At 39.8% G+C, this 17,953-nt stretch overlaps 2 protein-coding genes across 3 annotated transcripts; both read left to right on the top strand.

Annotated features, from left to right (window-relative positions):
* Positions 1-463: 463 nt before the first annotated feature.
* Positions 464-10,312, top strand: LOC146990864 (glycerol kinase-like). 2 transcript variants are annotated; one of them, XM_085800941.1, is made up of 21 exons: positions 464-695; positions 1,963-2,036; positions 2,129-2,235; positions 2,350-2,427; positions 2,581-2,660; positions 2,772-2,909; positions 3,027-3,136; positions 3,252-3,318; positions 3,995-4,012; positions 5,187-5,222; positions 5,311-5,378; positions 5,469-5,511; positions 5,591-5,671; positions 5,756-5,834; positions 6,304-6,400; positions 6,505-6,589; positions 6,678-6,798; positions 7,406-7,549; positions 7,639-7,725; positions 7,831-7,917; positions 8,778-10,312. In XM_085800941.1, exons 1-21 carry the CDS (start codon positions 603-605, stop codon positions 8,786-8,788), a joined length of 1,704 nt encoding a protein of 567 aa, XP_085657067.1. In that variant the 5' UTR covers positions 464-602; the 3' UTR covers positions 8,789-10,312. The 2 variants fall into 2 exon arrangements, with proteins under 2 accessions (XP_085657067.1, XP_085657073.1); XM_085800947.1 differs by lacking the exon at positions 3,995-4,012 and having other exon boundaries at positions 8,778-10,298.
* A 719-nt stretch (positions 10,313-11,031) lies between these two features.
* Positions 11,032-17,073, top strand: nfkbiz (nuclear factor of kappa light polypeptide gene enhancer in B-cells inhibitor, zeta). Its single transcript, XM_085803441.1, has 11 exons — positions 11,032-11,167; positions 11,257-11,391; positions 12,230-12,330; positions 12,557-12,885; positions 14,241-14,346; positions 14,439-14,585; positions 15,300-15,363; positions 15,458-15,627; positions 15,741-15,851; positions 16,537-16,704; positions 16,893-17,073. Exons 2-11 carry the CDS (start codon positions 11,286-11,288, stop codon positions 16,929-16,931), a joined length of 1,341 nt encoding a protein of 446 aa, XP_085659567.1. The 5' UTR covers positions 11,032-11,167; positions 11,257-11,285; the 3' UTR covers positions 16,932-17,073.
* Positions 17,074-17,953: the final 880 nt, after the last annotated feature.

Raw genomic sequence — 17,953 nt, 5'->3', positions numbered from 1 at the left:
ATTTTCAACGCCGTTATCTATTTCTCTCTCTCTATATATATATTTTTAATCTGTTGTCTGTCATGAAATTATAATTAAATAATCACAAAACAGTTTTGACGCACTTACAGGCCCCACTTACTTGTTCACTTTGTATGACGCAATGGACGCAATGCATAAACCATGTAAAAATACAAATGTATATAGCCCACTGACTTTTTATTAGTGAATATTTTACAAACATTAAACTCAAATGTTATATGTTTATGTATTTCGTGAAAATACCCACAACAAATATTCCAAATATATCAACACGTGATTAAAATAATGGAAAGGTGTAAATACAAAAACTGCTCGACTGAATTCGCCGTGAAAACATGTAATGTAATGTAATTGTAATGCAATGAAATATACATCTTAAAATTCAAATCAGCTGAATCAGCTGTTATTTTTTAGGACGCAGTGGGTTTCGTCATCAGCAGTGGCCAGGTCGAGCCTGCCTGACGTGCGAAGGCTGCGACTGTCCGCCCGACTTTGGCCGGGGTTGATCGGATTTCGCCGGCGGTGGTCATCGGTTTCCTCGCCAGCAGCGCGGTGCCGAAGCTCCGGGGGCTGTCCATCCCATGAACGGCACCATGGCCGCGTCCTCACACCGGATCATGATGGGGCCGCTGGTTGCTGCCATCGACCAGGGAACGAGCTCCACACGGTTTCTGGTAAGATGGATAGATCAGATAGATAGATAGATAGACACCCGTGTTACATTTAATAATAACTGGCTCAAACCCGTGTAGTGTCCTTGGTTGTATTTTCTCTTCTGCACCCGTTCAGCCACCGTCACGGTTTTTACGACCAGTGTCCGGCCCTCCTAAGAAGCTTAATCAATACCTCGTATAATCGTTTAGCAGAGGACTTTGAATGCAGCGTTGTTATATTCACAGTCATCTGTCTGTATTCAGGCAGAAGGTCACTTAAATGATCATAATACGTGTGATCTGTTTACCTTGTGCACCTGCTTCTTTGACTATTTATCTTCCATTGCAGTCATTCTAATGTAAAGGAACTTGACCATGAAAATACTTGTGACTTGTGTTTACAGTGGGTTTTGTTTTCCCTCTGTTGTTGTTGTAAAATCCATGCCAGGAGTTTGTGTGTGTGGTTAATCCAGGAACCAGCTTTTGAGACATTTGCTTACTGGTGCAGTGTTTCCCTGCAACAACTATTTAATCTCTCTTGAAGGTGTTTTTTTTCTTCCAATTTTAAGGTTCAGATGTGTTTATAGGCAGTATTTGTGTTGTAATGTTTGTCCCTGAGTATCAAGATAAATGAAGATGTTTTTGATTAATTTTCTAGGTGTGGCTGGTGGTTACAAGCCAACAGTTTTCATACATGAGTCACTGCAAACTGAAAGAAAGTAAAAACCACCTGGCCACAGAAATGTTTCTCTGCTGTCTCTGACCTCTACACACAAATGTGTCGTTTATAGAAAGTGATGTTTTAATTCCAACTCTCTTAGTTTGATTTTGTAATGTTTAAGGGCAGAATGTGGGTTTTTGCTGTAATGATCATATTGTGAAATATGTTGCTCGCTATTACAACACTGCAAACAGCCTTGTTGCCTGAGCTGCTCTTTCTGTTCTCCATAATAATGTTCAGATCAGATAAAGTATATAATCCCTGCTGACAAGAGTAATGACATAACATAAAATCACACTGTTTGTACTTGAAAAGCAATACCCTGCAGTCTTTAAAATCAGGTTTGGTAGTTGACAGGTGCCAAATTGGATCCTGCAACTGCTGTAAAAATCAAAATGACTAAGGGGAATGAGAAATCCCCTCCAGCATTCATGATGAACTACCAATAAAGAGGCTTTAGAGCAGGTTTAGAGCTTGCACACTTGATTAGTTTTATGTGGATGATTGAGGAATAAAGTAATGTGTCACTGGCTGAAACTCCTTGTGCTGTTTCTTTTCTCTTTAAAGGTGTTTAATTCAAAAACAGCAGAGCTCCTCAGTCATCATCAGGTGGAAATCAAACAGAGCTTCCCCAAAGAAGGGTAAGTGAGGAGGAGACTTGTCAGATTTTTTTTTTTAACTTGCAGTGTATGACTCTGTAGATCTTAATTTGTGTCTTTGTCCTAATTTTCAGATGGGTGGAGGAAGACCCCAAAGAAATCCTGCAGTCGGTGTACGAGTGTATGGAGCGGACGTGTGAAAAACTCACCCAGCTGAACATAGACATCTCAAACATTAAAGGTATGTGCACATGGGGCTTATGCTACCACTCGCTCTCTCGAAATTATTTCCATCTCCTGCAAAGAGGTGTTTACGATCTGACATCTCTGGAAACTGTTACTTGAATTTGTGCAGCTATTGGAGTGACCAACCAAAGGGAGACCACACTTGTTTGGGACAAAGAGACAGGGGAGCCCCTCTACAATGCAATCGGTAAAGTTTTGTTTTGCGTCAGTCATTATTTGGACATCATTTATGACATTCTTTGATAATACAATAAGTAGACAACAGAGTCAAACAGCAGACTGGGGTGTTGGAGGTGACTGATGTTGGTTTCTGTGTATTAACTGGAGTGTTTTTGTTCAGTGTGGCTGGACCTGAGGACTCAGTCAACAGTTGAACGTCTAATTAACAAAACGCCAGGAAGGAACAAGAACCACTTGAAGGTGAGGTCCTCATCTGTCGCTCTCTTAATCCTCTCTGCCATTTAATACAATGTGAAATTGCAGGGGAAGTAAAATAGTAAAAGAGTTGTTTGTGTTATTGTCGCCCTGCAGCATAAAACAGGACTCCCCATTAGCACTTATTTCAGCGCGGTGAAGCTTCGCTGGCTGATGGACAACGTGGACGAGGTCCACGAGGCCGTCGTGTCTCACCGCGCCATGTTCGGCACCATCGACGCTTGGCTCATCTGGGTGAGAGAGGACAGACTCCCTGCTGCAACTGTTGCACTGGTGTCATTGACATTTTGTCAGCAAAACCTTTTTTTTTTAACCTTTTTTTATTTTTATTTTTTTTTAAATGTCCATCAGTGTTTGACAGGAGGAAAGTCGGGTGGAGTCCACTGCACAGATGTGACCAACGCTAGCAGAACCATGCTGTTTAACATTCACACCATGGACTGGGACCCAGAACTTTGCAAGTATGATAATCATGCTGTGATAATTTAACATGTGACGATTTTTTTTTTTTAATGTAGAACGTAGAATTTGCTTTATTATTCACAGACTGTTTCCTTTTCTTTTTATTCCCACCAGATATTTTGGTATTCCCATGGAGATCTTGCCCAGAGTGAGGAGTTCCTCAGAAATATATGGTCTCATGGTAAGTCAGTTAGTCTGCTCTTAAAGGGATAGTTCAACATTTTAGCAAATTGGCCCATTGCCATAATCCCTATAGTTTTAGGAGTAGGTTTGTTACCTTTAATTGTCCGTGCAAGCTTTTTTTAGAACGGCGAAGCAGAGCCGTGAGCTGCTCAGAGCTATGCTACAGAGGCTCATGGAATTTCTTGGTTTCCCGTTTCGTTTTGGAGTTGTTGGATTGTGTATTTGATGAGTTTGATGAGGGAAACCAAGAAATCCCATTAGCCTCCGTAGCGTAGCTCTGAGCAGCTCACGGCTCTGCTCTGCCATTGCACCGACAATTAAAGGTAACAAACCTACTGCTATGACTATAGGGATTATGGCAATGGGCCAATTTGCCAAAATGTTGAACTATTCCTTTAAGTCTAGTCTACCTACAATTTAACGCTAATCAGTGTTTATATTAACTTTTTTTTTATTCTAATGATTTCATTGCCGTGTCTAGTGTTGTGTTTAAAGACTGGGATGCTCATGCAACAAGCCACTGATAAGATAACAGAGGTTTTTGTTTGTGTTTTAGTTTGATTTTATTTTGTCTTATTATGCTTCCAGACTGTTTTTAAGTGCATGATGGTTGACTGAGAAATCCTTTTAGGCATTTTTTCTGTGTGCCATTGTCTCTCCTTTCTCACTGGTAGAAAATATGTTCTAGCCGGGTAAGTAAGACTCTCACTCCATCACTATTTTACCTCATCATGCAAAGTAACCCACCCTGCTTCTCTGTGGCCAAAGTGAAGACGCCATCACACAGTGCATTTCCAAGATTCACATGGCTGTGATGTTTTAATTTGTCCATTAATGAATTAATCGCCAGGTCAGAGTTTGGATTATCTTCAGCCTGCATGTTATTTTTTGCTACATAATGTGTGTCTTATGAGTAAAACGAACATTTAACTTCTAGAAACATATGGATGCTTAACGTTTGGTGCAGTAACAAAGCCGTAAACCTGAACCTGCTTAGTTGGAACTAACTCTTAACTAACATGATGCATTTGCTGCTGTAATTCACTGTCAGGACAAGATATTGAACATTTGAGCTTGATTGTAAGAGGACAGGAAGGCAACAATGGCAAAGAAACAGTAGTAGATTTATATTGCAGCTTTAAGACAGGTGCATAATTTATCACACCAACACGAGTGTGTACATACATGGAAATGTGCTGGATGGTCCCTGTCCCCCATTGCTTCTGTTGTGGCATGCTACTGGGCTGCTCGTCACCGACGCTCCCACAGTTTTCCTGACAGACTTACCGTCCCACCACGTCTCCTAAATCTCTTCACTCTTAGGCAAAGTTCAACTCAACCCACCTTTTATCAAACATTTCACCCAAACGACATCCTCACGAAGGAGTGAAGACATTTCCCATTTTACTCAGGTTCACTCTTGCCCTTGTTTTTCCCTCGCTGTGTTTCCACAGTTACACTTCTGTACAAATACAGTGGTAGAATTAAATCAGCGTAGTTTTGTTATTTGGCTTCATTTAGTCAAATAATGAGTAATTTTGTTTTTTTTAGTGTTGTTCGGGCAAGGTTGTTACTCATAGTTACGAAACACAAATGTATTTCCCCACTCATGACTGATTGTATTTGATTTGTTATTTGACCAACAAATATGCCCACTTGAGTTATACCCAGGTGTATAATTTCAAGTTTATGATAGTTAGTCTCTTTTTCTCGTCGTCTATACACATGGTCTTTATAATAATGTATAAAAATGAAAATAACCAGAAATTTAACAAATTAATAAAAAACCAACACATAAAAAATTCTCTTTCTACCTGAAAAAACACAGTTCACTTGTAAAACAATATTTTTTTTTTCCTTTGACAGAAATCTGGAGCTCTTTCAGGTATTCCAATTTCAGGGGTAAGTTAATCTATTTTTATATTGAGCCAACAATGCCTTCATGTATCTTAAATTGTGTGATAAATTCCTATATTATCTTTAATAACAGTGCCTTGGGGATCAGTCAGCTGCACTTGTTGGACAGATGTGTTTCCAGGACGGGCAGGCTAAAAACACGTAAGAGCCTCTGGGCTTTTCACATTGTCCTTTTGTGAGTTTGTGATTGTCAGCAATTTAACAAAACCTTTCATTCCTCTCGTGTGTTAGGTACGGGACTGGCTGCTTCCTCCTGCGAAACACTGGAGCCAAGGTACATTATTAAAGATTTGTATTTCAAACACTCGTATAAATCAAAACATCCCTGACACGATGTCTCTTCTGTTCCTCAGCCTGTCATGTCCGACCACGGCCTTCTGACCACTGTAGCCTACAAACTTGGGCGGGACAAACCTGCCTGTTATGCACTGGAGGTACAGTGTGTTACATTCATGTAAGAATTTATAGATTCATCAGCAGATCAGTTGATTTATTCGTTTTTTTCTGCTTCCTGCCAGGGCTCTGTGGCCATCGCAGGAGCTGTGGTTCGCTGGCTGCAGGACAACCTGGGGATCATCAGCACGTCTGAAGAACTCGGTACGTCATGTGATGATCACCTTCTTCAGCTGTTCTTTAGCCTACAACACAGAAAAAGAAGAAATTACCCGCAGATTGTAAACACAATTATTCTTTTGGGGAAAATATTTATATGTAAGACCCAATCAAAAAGGGATTTGAATTTGGATGTTGTTTTAAATAAAGTGCAAAGCCAATTTCCTTTGGGGAAAAATTATCGCAACAAATCAAGACAAGGTAGAAATGCATAACAAAAAATGGGACAAATTTAAGTTGGATTTAATGTATATTCAGTGTTTTTACTTTTTACTTTTCTGTCCTGTTTGGTCCTCCTTGTTTCACGTTGTCAGGTTTTGTTTTGTTTGTCTGTTTTTGGTTAGTGTGTTGTCAGTTTATAAATTGTGTATGTCATTGCCATTAAATAAAAAAGAAAGGAAAAGGAAATTAGCCATTAAAATAACATCCCTGTGTTGTTTCTGTCCCTGTGCAGAGAAGCTGGCCGCCTCAGTCGGAACATCCTACGGCTGCTACTTCGTTCCTGCGTTTTCGGGTCTTTATGCACCTTACTGGGAGCCTAGTGCGAGAGGGTACGACCAAGAGCTGCACTACAGTGTAGTAAACCTGTTTACATCTGTTCACGCAGCCTGCTGGTCTCCAGTCCACTCAGTCTGAATCTTTCACTGTGTTTCAGGATCATATGCGGTTTGACCCAGTTCACTAATAAGAGCCACCTCGCTTTCGCTGCACTGGAAGCCGTTTGTTTCCAGACACGAGAGGTAAACTGCACATTTCTGTCTATTTCTTACGCATGTGAAATGATGCAGCTGTAAGTCTGATAACCGAGGGACCTGTCTTTGGACACAGATACTGGACGCCATGAATCAGGACAGCGGCATCCCGCTAACTCAGCTCCAGGTGGATGGAGGAATGACGTCCAACAGGCTGCTGATGCAGCTGCAGGCCGACATTCTCTGTATTCCTGTTGGTAAGACTTCCATGACGTAAAAGAGATCAGATAAAATACAGAAGCTCTAAAACATTCCCTCGATTCCTCTCCCTGCGTCTGTCCCTACCTCATTGAGGACACGGGGACAGAAAAGACACAAATGAAGGAAACGTGGAAGCTGTTAAGGGAATTGGCACATATAATAATACCAAGTGTCCTGCCAAATTGAAACTTGTGACAGCCATGTGATCACATCTGGCAGTGATCAAACTGGCTTCACGACCAGCGGGCCACTGTGATGTCCAGTTAAAGACTGAGCACATTTATCTGATGTGAAGCCGTCACATGCTTTTACATAAGAGTCCTGCATTTGATCAACACCAGCCATCCAAAGATAATCTGTATGTAGAAACTGAGATTACACTGAGCATTTTAATGTCAGAGCATCCTGGTGCATGAAGCTGTTGCAGGGGTCTAATGGGTAATACTGCCCTCTGCTGGTACACTGTGGAACAACCTCACTTTTTACCTCACTTTTTACACACAAAAATTATAGTTTTTCTGCCTTTTTTAAAACATATTTCCACTGTTTTTGGGTTAAAAATGAAACTGTCCATGAATAAAGTCACAAAAACTGTGTTTCCAGTGAAGCCGTCCATGCCCGAGACGACGGCGCTCGGCGCGGCCATGGCAGCCGGAGCAGCAGAGGGAGTGAGCGTGTGGAGTCTGAGCCCAGAGGACCTGAGCGAAGTCACATCAGAGAAGTTTGAGCCTCAGATCAACCCCGAAGGTACAGTGAGTGAGCCGCAGCCGTCTGTGCTCAGCAGCTGCTGCGTAAAACAGCCAAAGAAAACTGTTTGTGTGTCTCGTGTCGTGCAGAGAGTGAGTTTCGGTACGCGCGGTGGAAGAAGGCGGTTCAGAAATCCATGAACTGGGAGACGACGGAGCCTGTTGGGAATGGAAACGGTAGTGAAATTAAAACAGTTCAGACCTTTAAATGTTTACAATTATTGTGCCCTTTTTATACTTGACTCTCATGACTGTTTTTTTTACTGCTCGTGCTGCCAAAAGGTGAAGCCAGCATCTTCAGCAGCGTCCCCCTGGGCTTCTACATCATGGGCAGCATGCTGATGTTAATCGGAGCAAAGTACCTCGCAGGTGAGTGTCCTCTAATTTGTTTGGGTTTTATCTTTTTAAAATGTCCTTTCTGGTTTATGATTTTAAAGGGACAGTTCAACATTTTGGCAAATTGGCCCATTGCCATAATCCCAATAGTCATAGCAGTAGGTTTGTTACCTTTAATTGTCGGTGCAAGCTATTTTTAGAACGGCGGAGCAGAGCCGCGAGCTGCTTTCTTGGTTTCCCTCATCAAACTCATTAAATACATAATCCAACAACTCCAAAACGTTGTGACCTGCACATACACCACGCTATGAGATAATAACGGAACGTTACGAGATAGAGTTGTTTTCGAGGTAAATTCATGCAAAACAGCTGATACGGGGCCAGTTTTTCGGCAAGCAGTCTCTGCATTTGCTTAGAAAACAACGTTCTGTTATTATCTCATAGTGTTGTGAATGTGCAGGTCACAGCTTGTCCGCGAGAGCTCTTTGGAGTTGTTGGATTGTGTATTTGATGAATTTGATGAGGGAAACCAAGAAATTCCATTAGCATCCGTAGTGTAGCTCTGAGCAGCTCGCAGCTCTGCTCCGCCGTTCTAAAAATAGCTTGCACCGACAATTAAAGGTATAACAAACCTACTCCTAAGACTTTAAGGATTATGAAATGGGCCAATTTGCCAAAATGTTGAATTATCCTTTAAAAAAAACAAACTTCTTCAGTAACTTAAAAGTATCAGTCTCAATAGCAGCTACAGGTGTTATGAAACGAGACCTGACAGGTTTCTACCAGGAAATTGGCACATTAAATGATAACATCAGGTGTATAAACAAATCATATTTAATTGACAACAAAAACCTGCGTCAAAGTGAAACCATTCTGTCTTTCTTGGTTCCAAGGACACACCTAGGATCACACCACTCGACACATTGAAGTAAAAAAGATCAACAGTGGAAACAATGGCTCTTGATGCTGGACCACGACCTGACTGACGACTGCACTGTTTTCCCAAAGGCATTCCAGATGTTGAATTTTCCCACAGACTGGACAAACATGAACTGATATGATTATTATTCTCACTGTTTTTTTTTAAATCAGACTGTTCTTCTTTACATCAGATGAGAGCATGTCGCCACAGTAGACGCAGAGTGTGCATGCAGTATTTCACTTGTTCAATGGCGATGCGGTATGATTTTTAAACTGATGCTAGTTCAGATTGTCGTAATCCCCCTCCACGGTGGTGTTTAACGCAGCTCACTGTCTACTTAGTGTCCAAACAGTCGTCACGTAATGTTTCGTTGCCACAGACCCGCAAACACCTTCTAGTTTCTGCTTCGTCTTGTGGGAGATGTGCACTTACAAGAGTCTATCTAGACACAAATATATATATTTTCTAACAGTTGGGATAAAGACGGAGACAGTTTGAAATCAAGGGGTGATGAAGGTGATGTTTGAGGTTTGTAAATGTTTGTAAAAAGTCTGTATGTATTGTGTCAGAGACAAACATGCGATGACGGGCAATGGTGAGGAGCTGGCAGACAGTTTTGGCTTTCTGTGTTCGCAGCATAGAAGAGCATCCGAGGAGCAAACGGGCAAATGTGAGTAGTCCTTCATATCGCTCTGTTTACGAATCCTTTGATTCTGCTTCTGTTTTGCGTGTTTTCTAGATCTAACTATTAGTTTTTGTAGAAGAAAGCAAAAAAAAACACGTTAAGATTCACTTTTATGATTTCCTTATTTATTCAGTTCATGCCACATCATGCAAAACTCCTGTATTGGATAACTTGAATGCAAATGTTTCACATTCATCCTTACACAAGCAGTTTTATTGCACTAAAATGTAAAATGAGGTGTTTTATTTTTTGTAATTTATTTAATTTAAAGGGAGCTTTATGAAAACATTGAAACAAAACCTTCTAATTCCTGTTGCTGTGTAGTCAGGGTTTAAGGAAGTAGAGGTGTGTAAAAGTTTGTCAGTATTTATTCTATTGCCCAACATTTGTCATGTTTGTCTGCAGTGTGGATCAGAAACAGAAAATAAGACAAAAAGGCATAACGAGCCTTTTCTCTCAGAAATGTTTGCACTGGATCATTATGCAGTTATTTATTCAACGGTACAGCCTGAGGAAGGCGGGAAGTTACTGTACCCATAGTAAAGGTCCAAAATGTTTACTGAACTGAATTGAAATGTGAAATGAAGTGAAATTGAATAAATGAAGTTGAACAGTTGACGAATTTGACGTTCCAGATGCTCTGACCTTTGAAAAGTTTTGAGACTCAACAAAAAGTAAAAGAAGGGAGGGATTCATGTAGAACAGGCTTTACTTTATGTTGGAAGTGTGACAGGTATGAATGTTGCAACTGTGTGCGTTTGTCTCACCTGTAATGTATGGAAGCAGGTTTCATGGGAGAAATAAATGTCATCAATAAAGAATTTACTTTGTCTTGAATTTGGCAGCGAATTGCCAAACATTTAGACGACGCACCATAAAGTGTCCATAAATCTACAAGTCTGTCCAGTTGCTGTCTAAAAGGAAAGTTGTATTCGCTCTGTGGTTGGGACAAACAAGTGAAGCACAACCTTCCTTTAGGGGGGAAATCCCAAGGGAGTGGTTTGTGTCAACTTCAGTGCAAAGTTTCAGCACTTGGTGTTTACGTTAGTGAACGTTTCAGCTGAGACACTGGCTCCTAATCGCAAACGTTCCCGTGGTGCTGCGCAGCTCAACAGGTAAGTCTTAAACGGCTGTACAAAAAAAAAAAAATCATTTTCTCTGAATGATAATGAAGACAGTAAACTGTTTTCTTTTGTCTATATCAGCAGGAAATGTATTTAGTTACATATGACGCAGTGTTTTTCCACCATACTCAGCAGTTAAGTTACTTATTCACCTATGAAGGCTGTATAAGGCTGTATTGTGCGGCCGTTTTGCTTAACATTGAGGTTATTTGCATATTAACTGACCCCCTGCAGCTTGTTTGGATGTCAAAGTCGTGGATGTGGATGCACACACTTTTATTTTGCACTGTTTTTAATATTCATATTCTCTTTGCATGTACTTTTATTCCTTTATATTAGTTGTCCTGCTCTGTCAAGTTTCTGAATCTGCAAGGAGGAAGTGCACAAACTAAATTGAGCGTGGTTGTGGTTCAGCAAACTTTTACACCTTCACTTTGAAACTGACACCACAGTAACGTGACAACCAGGAAGTAAAGCCAGGTGTGCGACATTTTATGTGGCAGTTGTTCCTCAATTGACATCATACAGGGACAAGAGGCAAGGTGCAGAGAGGTGAGTCCGTCCTTCCTGATCTTTGATTACACCCTATCATTATTACTTGTTTGGTTTGCAGTGCCTTGACAGCAGGTTTTACATTCCAGGTGTGTGAGAGAGGAGAAAGCTCTGGACCATGTTAATGCATCACTCTTTAAGCATGTTGGACCCTCGCATGAGTGAGAGCAGAGGAAACCAGATCATGTCAGCGGCCACCGACTTCAGCCAGGACTTCTGTAAAGGTCAGTGATGAGAGGCTGTAAATAAATGTTAGCTGAAGTCCAAAGTGTGAAATTCAACTCTCTAATCTCCTTGTTCCTGAACCTGGGATTCCACTTGTTCCTTATGTGTTGACATTGCAGGGCTGTCACTTCACTTAAACCTACTCAACCGTTTTATTATGAAATGATCCCATTAGCATTAACATGTTTATATTTGATATTTGTTCAGTAAAGGTCAGTATATGATTACCTTTAATTACTTGTTAAAGACGTTTCACTCTCACTCAGCTTTGATGTTGCAGTTCATCAACATTTCCTGATAATGAGATTTTACTCAGTTAAAAGTAACTAAAAGATAATTTATGGTTGGGAGAATTGTCAAATACTTTACATCTGGAGAGACTGAGATTCTACAATGAAGATAGAGGGGATACGTTTGATAAAACATGGGACCCAGTACTGAATTACCTTAAAAATGTGAACCCATAGACACTGGCTATTGTACAAAACCTCGCAGTGCAAACAAATGTATGATGATGTATATGTCTACTACTGACCTATTTATTTTACTATTATTTATTTATTTTTCTACTTTTATATTCTATCTATAGTACTCATTTTATGACCATGAAATATCGCTGTGCTTGATGTGCTGTGTTCTTTACTTTTTTTTTCTTTTTCTCTCTTCTCCTTTTCCTCCACTTATTTTTTCTCTTCATTTTATTTGTATTTTCTTTTTTCATTTTTCTCTTCATTGAAAATCAATAAACATATTTCAAAAAAAAAAAAGTAACTAAAAGAGTTAAATGGAGTTGGGGTAAAAGTCTTAAGTATTTTACCATTATCTATTTTTCCTCAGACTTTCTCATCGCTGATCCCACACCAGGATACGTCCACGCTATTCAGAAGAAGAACACGGTGAAAGAGCTGCTGAAGATTAGACGGCAGGTTTATGAACAGGTATTTCAACATGGGCACGGATGTGATAAAACAAGTCTAAGATATGTTACAGTAGTTCTATGGAAGGGTTTGGATTTCATTGGAAATGTTGCAATCAATTTCATGAAAAAACAAAATACTCAATTTAAAGCAGTAACACCAAATGTAGGTGTGTTTGTTACAAAAGATGAATAATATTCACATCCATGCTTACAATTATGAACATTTTGAAATTGCTTTCTTTCAGAAATGGAAATGCACACAGGAAGAGAGCAACATGAAGCCTGAATGTAAAATTCCAAAACTTGAACCTTTTGTAAATGGTGCGAGTCCTCACATGTTGGACCCTTGTGCACCGGCCAACCCCTACACCCCCACTCACTTCCTGCCTGCACCTCCTGAAAATGGCCACCCCACCCCACCCCAACACATGAAGCACCCGGCCCTGCAGGGACCGGCAGCTCCCCCCGCTGATGTCAACATGTCTTTGTTCCACTGGCAAATAAAGCAGGAGGCGCAGAGGCTTGAAGGAGTTTCTCCAGAGCTGCTCAACATGCAGGATGCAGATGGTGACACGTGAGTAGGGATTAACTGAAATTGTTATTCAGACCAGTGGTAATCAACCTTTTCAAGGCACTGGAGGACCGACCCTCTGCATTTATTTAGCAACCCTGAGGACCACCACTACCAAAGCGTAAGGTGCAGGAAAGAGAGATAGCCATTTTAATTGCATCATTGCTTAGTTGAAAAGTTTATTTCTAAAGGTTGCTGTACACGGAAAATTGCACATTAGTGAGTTTTAGACCATCTTCCTGTGTCATAGGCCTATTTCACAATAAAAGCCCAAATAAGAAATGAATAGAGACTGTCCACTGAAACGTTAAGTGAGGCTCATATTTTGAAACAAACACAATAAGTTTTGTTTGTAGTAATGGCGCAATGCAGTAAATTTAAGAGTGAATCAAAACCATCAAAATGTGGCTTCTTATTAAAATATGATCAATTTCCCATTAAAACATGTGGGATTGGGAAAACAATGCAAATTAGCTTAACTTCTGCAGTTTAGGCAATTAACGATGGCAAATTTGCCTATTGCCATAATCCCTATAGTTTTAGGAGTAGGTTCATTACCTTTAATTGTCGGTGCAACCTATTTTTAGATCGGCGGGGCAGAGACGTGAGCTGCTCAGCTAACACAATGGAGGCTCATGGTATTTCCGCGTTTTCCTCATCGAACTTATCAGATCCACAATCCAACAACTTCAAAACGCTCTGGTGGACAAGTTGTGACCTGCACATTCACTATAAGATAATTACGTATAATTACGTATAACGTATAATTATATGTAACATTTCGGCACATGAAGCAAATACTTGGAACTACTTTCGCTTTTGAAGTCACACTGCCCAGCAGCCATGTCTGGAATGTAGTTCCTGGTTACATTTTTACCTCGAAGACAACTCTGTCTCTCAATGTTCCATTATTATCTCATAGCTTGGTGAATGTGCAGGTCACAACTTCTCCACGAGAGCGTTTTGGAGTTGTTGGATTGTGTATTTGATGAGTTTGATGAAATACCACGCGCTGTACAGAGCTCACGTCTCTGCCCCGCAGATCTAAAAACAGCTTGCACCGACAATTAAAGGTAATGAACCTACTGCTAAGACTATAGGGATTATGGCAATAGGCGAATTTGCCAAAATGTTGAAATATCCCTTTTAGGTACCCTTGCAATTCTACCAAGTACCACTAGGGGTCAGAGTACCCTGGTTCCTGATTCAGACCAGTAGCACTGAGGCATTTGACTAAAGTTAATGAATTAATACTCATGGATTTAAACATAAATACAAAGCCAATGCTAAGACTGACACATGGACATGATTACAATGTGTGTTAACTGTAACTGTGTGTTTTGTTTTCCAACTTGCAGGTTTCTGCACATAGCTGTGGCACAAGGCAGACGGGCGCTGGTGTACGTGCTCGCTGCAAAGATGGCCGCCTGTGGCTCTCTGGACATGAAGGAGCACAATGGACAGGTAAGGATGCTTAATACGGTTGTACATGTTCATCCCATTCAAACACAACTTGTATCATTTTAGCTGATTTAATTTATTCTCTCTGTGCACAGACAGCCCTTCACATAGCAGCCACCACCAATCAACACTTACTTGTGCAGGACCTGCTGGCTCATGGAGCACAAGTCAACACTCGAGACTTCTGGGGACGATCTCCTTTGCATGTGTGCGCAGAGAAAGGCCACTACCTGAGTCTTCAAGTAGGAATCTGGTGTTGATGCATCAACACAAGTCAAACAGTACAGTTAAACATCTCAGGGTGCGAAGAGTCTGTCTTATTGTCCGGTTGATCTGAGCTTTTTTTGACACCTATGCCCTCAGAGTCAGACCTTTAACTACCTTTGGTAAGACATTAAATCATCTGTTCTACTACTTATTGACGTAGCAGTTTGGGTGTTGTACTCAAAATTGACAGAGTGATCTAAAAATAAATCTTATTTCTCACACAGGAGTTTATTTGGTAACACTTTATAATAATTACACACTATTAAGCAGTAGTTAAGCATTAAATACTGAATTCATCATTAAAACACATGAATACTCATTAGTATGTAGTTTATAAACACAGTTAAAAGTGTTTTACTCATCATGGATAAGCACTAACTGTATTTATAAACTACATACTAATGAGTATTCATGCTTTATAAATGATGAATTCAGTATTTAATGCTTAAGTAATGCTTAATAGTGTGTACTTATTACAAAGTGTTAACGTTTCTTTAACCCTTTGTGTCCCAAACCTTTATATTCTGAGTGTTCACTGCTGATCCTGAGCTTCAAAACTCACTGGAGCATAAAAACTTTATCACAGCTCTGTTACACCCTGAGCTGACTGACTGGGAATGGTTCAGTTCTTTTTAAAAATATTTTTAAAAAAATATCTTTTTTGAAATATATTGATTTCTTTTTGGCAGGGTATCTGGCGGAGCCTTTCAGGAGGCGGGCAACCACTTGACATTGAACTTTTTAGTTACGATGGTGAGGATTTAGTTTTATTTTACAGAAAAATGTAGCGATGCCAAATATAAACTGCCTGTGTGTATTTATTAACAGCACTGTTCTCCTTCTCAAGGTTTGACCCCACTCCACGCGGCGGTCCTGTCTCACAACGCAGCCGTTAAAGAGCAGAGGTGTCTGGAAAACCCTTGTTCCTACATGGCAGGGCAGATGGCGAAGAGGAGACGGATGTTTGTGGAATGTGTTAAGACTCTGCTGCTAATGGGCGCTTCCTACGGGGCAAAGGTAACTACCTCAGACCTGACTGCTTAGAGTCTTTCTTTTTTTTTGCTTACACACTAAATCAGAGTGATATAAAGGTTGTAACTCACCCGCCGTGTCTTCTTCCACTCACCCAGGACCTGAAAAGTGGACGAACTTGTCTTCACATGGCTTCTGAGGAGGCAAATTTGGAGCTGCTCCAACTCTTCCTCGACCAGCCATCGATGCTGTCGATTGTAAATGTTAAGGTTCGTCATTTTGTAAACTATTTTTAAGATCTAATGCGTTAAAATTTTCAGATATTGTGTTCCTAAAGACAATGCAAATCATTTTTCGAGTAAAGAACAACAGCCTTCCAGCTTGTATCCTTCAGTTATTTAAATTAAGAAAAGGAAACTATAATTTAAGAGGGTCATTGATTTTTGAAATGTGTAAAGTGAGAACTAATATAAAATACAAATGTGTTTCAGTCTTAGGAGTTAAAATGTGGAATAAGCTCAGTGATGAGTTGAAGACATGTAGTTCTTTGTTGAGTTTTAAGAAAGCCTTGAAATGTAAAATAATGAAAAATTATAAAATACAGTAATGATTACTTTCATCTTATTATCTTATTATTTTGGACTGCTGACATTCTAGGTCATTTAATTTCATAGAGTGTAAAGGATAGGCAAATATAAGCCTTGTGATTCAGCCTATTCCCTTTTCGGTCACTGTATGATATTTTCTTTTTGTGTGTGTGTGTGTGTGTATGGTTGCAATTGTGTATAATATGTGTTGGCTAAACTGTTCACACAGAATGGTTGATTTTGATGTTGGTATTGTATGACCGAAATAAACAAATTTCAATTCAAATTCAATTCAATAAACAAGACAACAATATAATGAGATGAGAGACACACATGTAACACCTGTTTCTAAATCTGTACATTCCAGACTTTCAGTGGAAACACCGCCCTGCACATCGTCAGCTCTTTGCAAAACCACCAGGGTCAAGTGGAAGCAGTGAAGCTGCTGATGAGGAGAGGAGCCAACCCCGGGGCCAGGAACTTTGAGAACGAGCTTCCGTCTCAGCTGGTGCCTGAGGGGCCCGTTGGAGAAAAGGTGAGGCGTGAAACACTCACCACTGTATCACTACTGTTCAACCAAAATGTGAGGAATTTCAAAACCGGCTGGTATCAGGAACTAAGTCTGTTGGAATTATAGTAAAAACTTGATCTGATAAATTAAACAATGTATGGTACGATTTATGCTGATGATAACCTTTGCTGAATCTTTTTTTATTTTTTCAGGTGCGGCAGATCCTGAAAGGGAAATATGTTCATGCTTAAATGAAGCTCAAGAATACTGTCAGTCAGACAGTCCACAGATTATTATTTGCCACAAGGCAGATACTGGTTGTTTCAGGGAAACATGTCTAATTGTTCATTACCATGTAATGTTTTATTTTTGTTTTGTATTTTTTTTCGTCTTCTTTTTTTTTTTTAAGTATATTTTGGGGCTTTCAGGCATTGAATTGATAGGACAGCTGTAGATGACAGGAAATGGAGAGATGGAGAAGGGGGAATGACATGCAGCATAGAGCCACGGTGGAATCGAACCGGGGCCGCTGTGGCGAGGACTATAGCCTCTGCATATGGGGTGCCAATTATAGGGATAGTTCACCCAAAATTCAAATTTCACTCATTATCTATCTATCTTCGGAACAATTTCTCATGTCGGGCTTGACATGAGGGTGAGTAGATAATGAGTGAAATTTGAATTTTGGGTGAACTATCCCTTTAACTCTTGTTTTAGACATTGCAGTTACACTATGATTGCAATATGAGTACATTTGTTCTAGATGAATCTTGTCATATCGGCTGAATTCATCAGTAAAGAAAATGTTTTCAGAGATTTACTCTGATACAAGGAATAAGCAATTTATTTTATTTTTTTTTAGATTTGTCTCTAATATGAAATTGTTGATTTTTATTTGGTAACATGTTGAAACACATTCAGAATTAACCATGCACTGTGTAGTCTGCAATTTAACTTCATCTGTGGGATGACACACACACACAATATCTGTAGGCCGATATGCACATGTATATTTATGAATATATGTAGATTTTAAACATGTAGGTAATCGTCAAGCTGTTTTCTGTGTAATATAAAAGATAGTGAAACTTTAAATACAAGAATTTAACTTTTTTTTTTTTTAAATAACACACAAGTTGAATTGTGGGTTACATGAAAACAGTTGGAATGTAAAAAATAAAGCAATATATAAGTGTGTGTGGATGTCTTTTTTAAATGACACATGAAATTACAAGTAAACAGAAGATTGTTGCAAATACTTGATGTTTTGCTT

This window comes from Trachurus japonicus, chromosome 2, assembly GCF_045865225.1.
Source record: "Trachurus japonicus isolate A0001 chromosome 2, Traja_1.0".
Taxonomy (NCBI): domain Eukaryota; kingdom Metazoa; phylum Chordata; class Actinopteri; order Carangiformes; family Carangidae; genus Trachurus; species Trachurus japonicus.
This window is presented reverse-complemented; position numbering and strand designations above follow the sequence as displayed.

Excerpts from the sequence above, each read along its gene's own strand:
- LOC146990864 (XM_085800941.1), top strand. The coding sequence starts at position 603 with ATGAACGGCACCATGGCCGCGTCCTCACACCGGATCATGATGGGGCCG. Across the intron at positions 2,661-2,771 it reads GGAACAAGAACCACTTGAAG|CATAAAACAGGACTCCCCAT; the intron begins GTGAGGTCCTCA and ends GTCGCCCTGCAG. Across the intron at positions 5,512-5,590 it reads TGCGAAACACTGGAGCCAAG|CCTGTCATGTCCGACCACGG; the intron begins GTACATTATTAA and ends TCTGTTCCTCAG.
- nfkbiz (XM_085803441.1), top strand. The coding sequence starts at position 11,286 with ATGTTAATGCATCACTCTTTAAGCATGTTGGACCCTCGCATGAGTGAG. Across the intron at positions 15,628-15,740 it reads GCGCTTCCTACGGGGCAAAG|GACCTGAAAAGTGGACGAAC; the intron begins GTAACTACCTCA and ends CCACTCACCCAG. Across the intron at positions 16,705-16,892 it reads AGGGGCCCGTTGGAGAAAAG|GTGCGGCAGATCCTGAAAGG; the intron begins GTGAGGCGTGAA and ends TTATTTTTTCAG.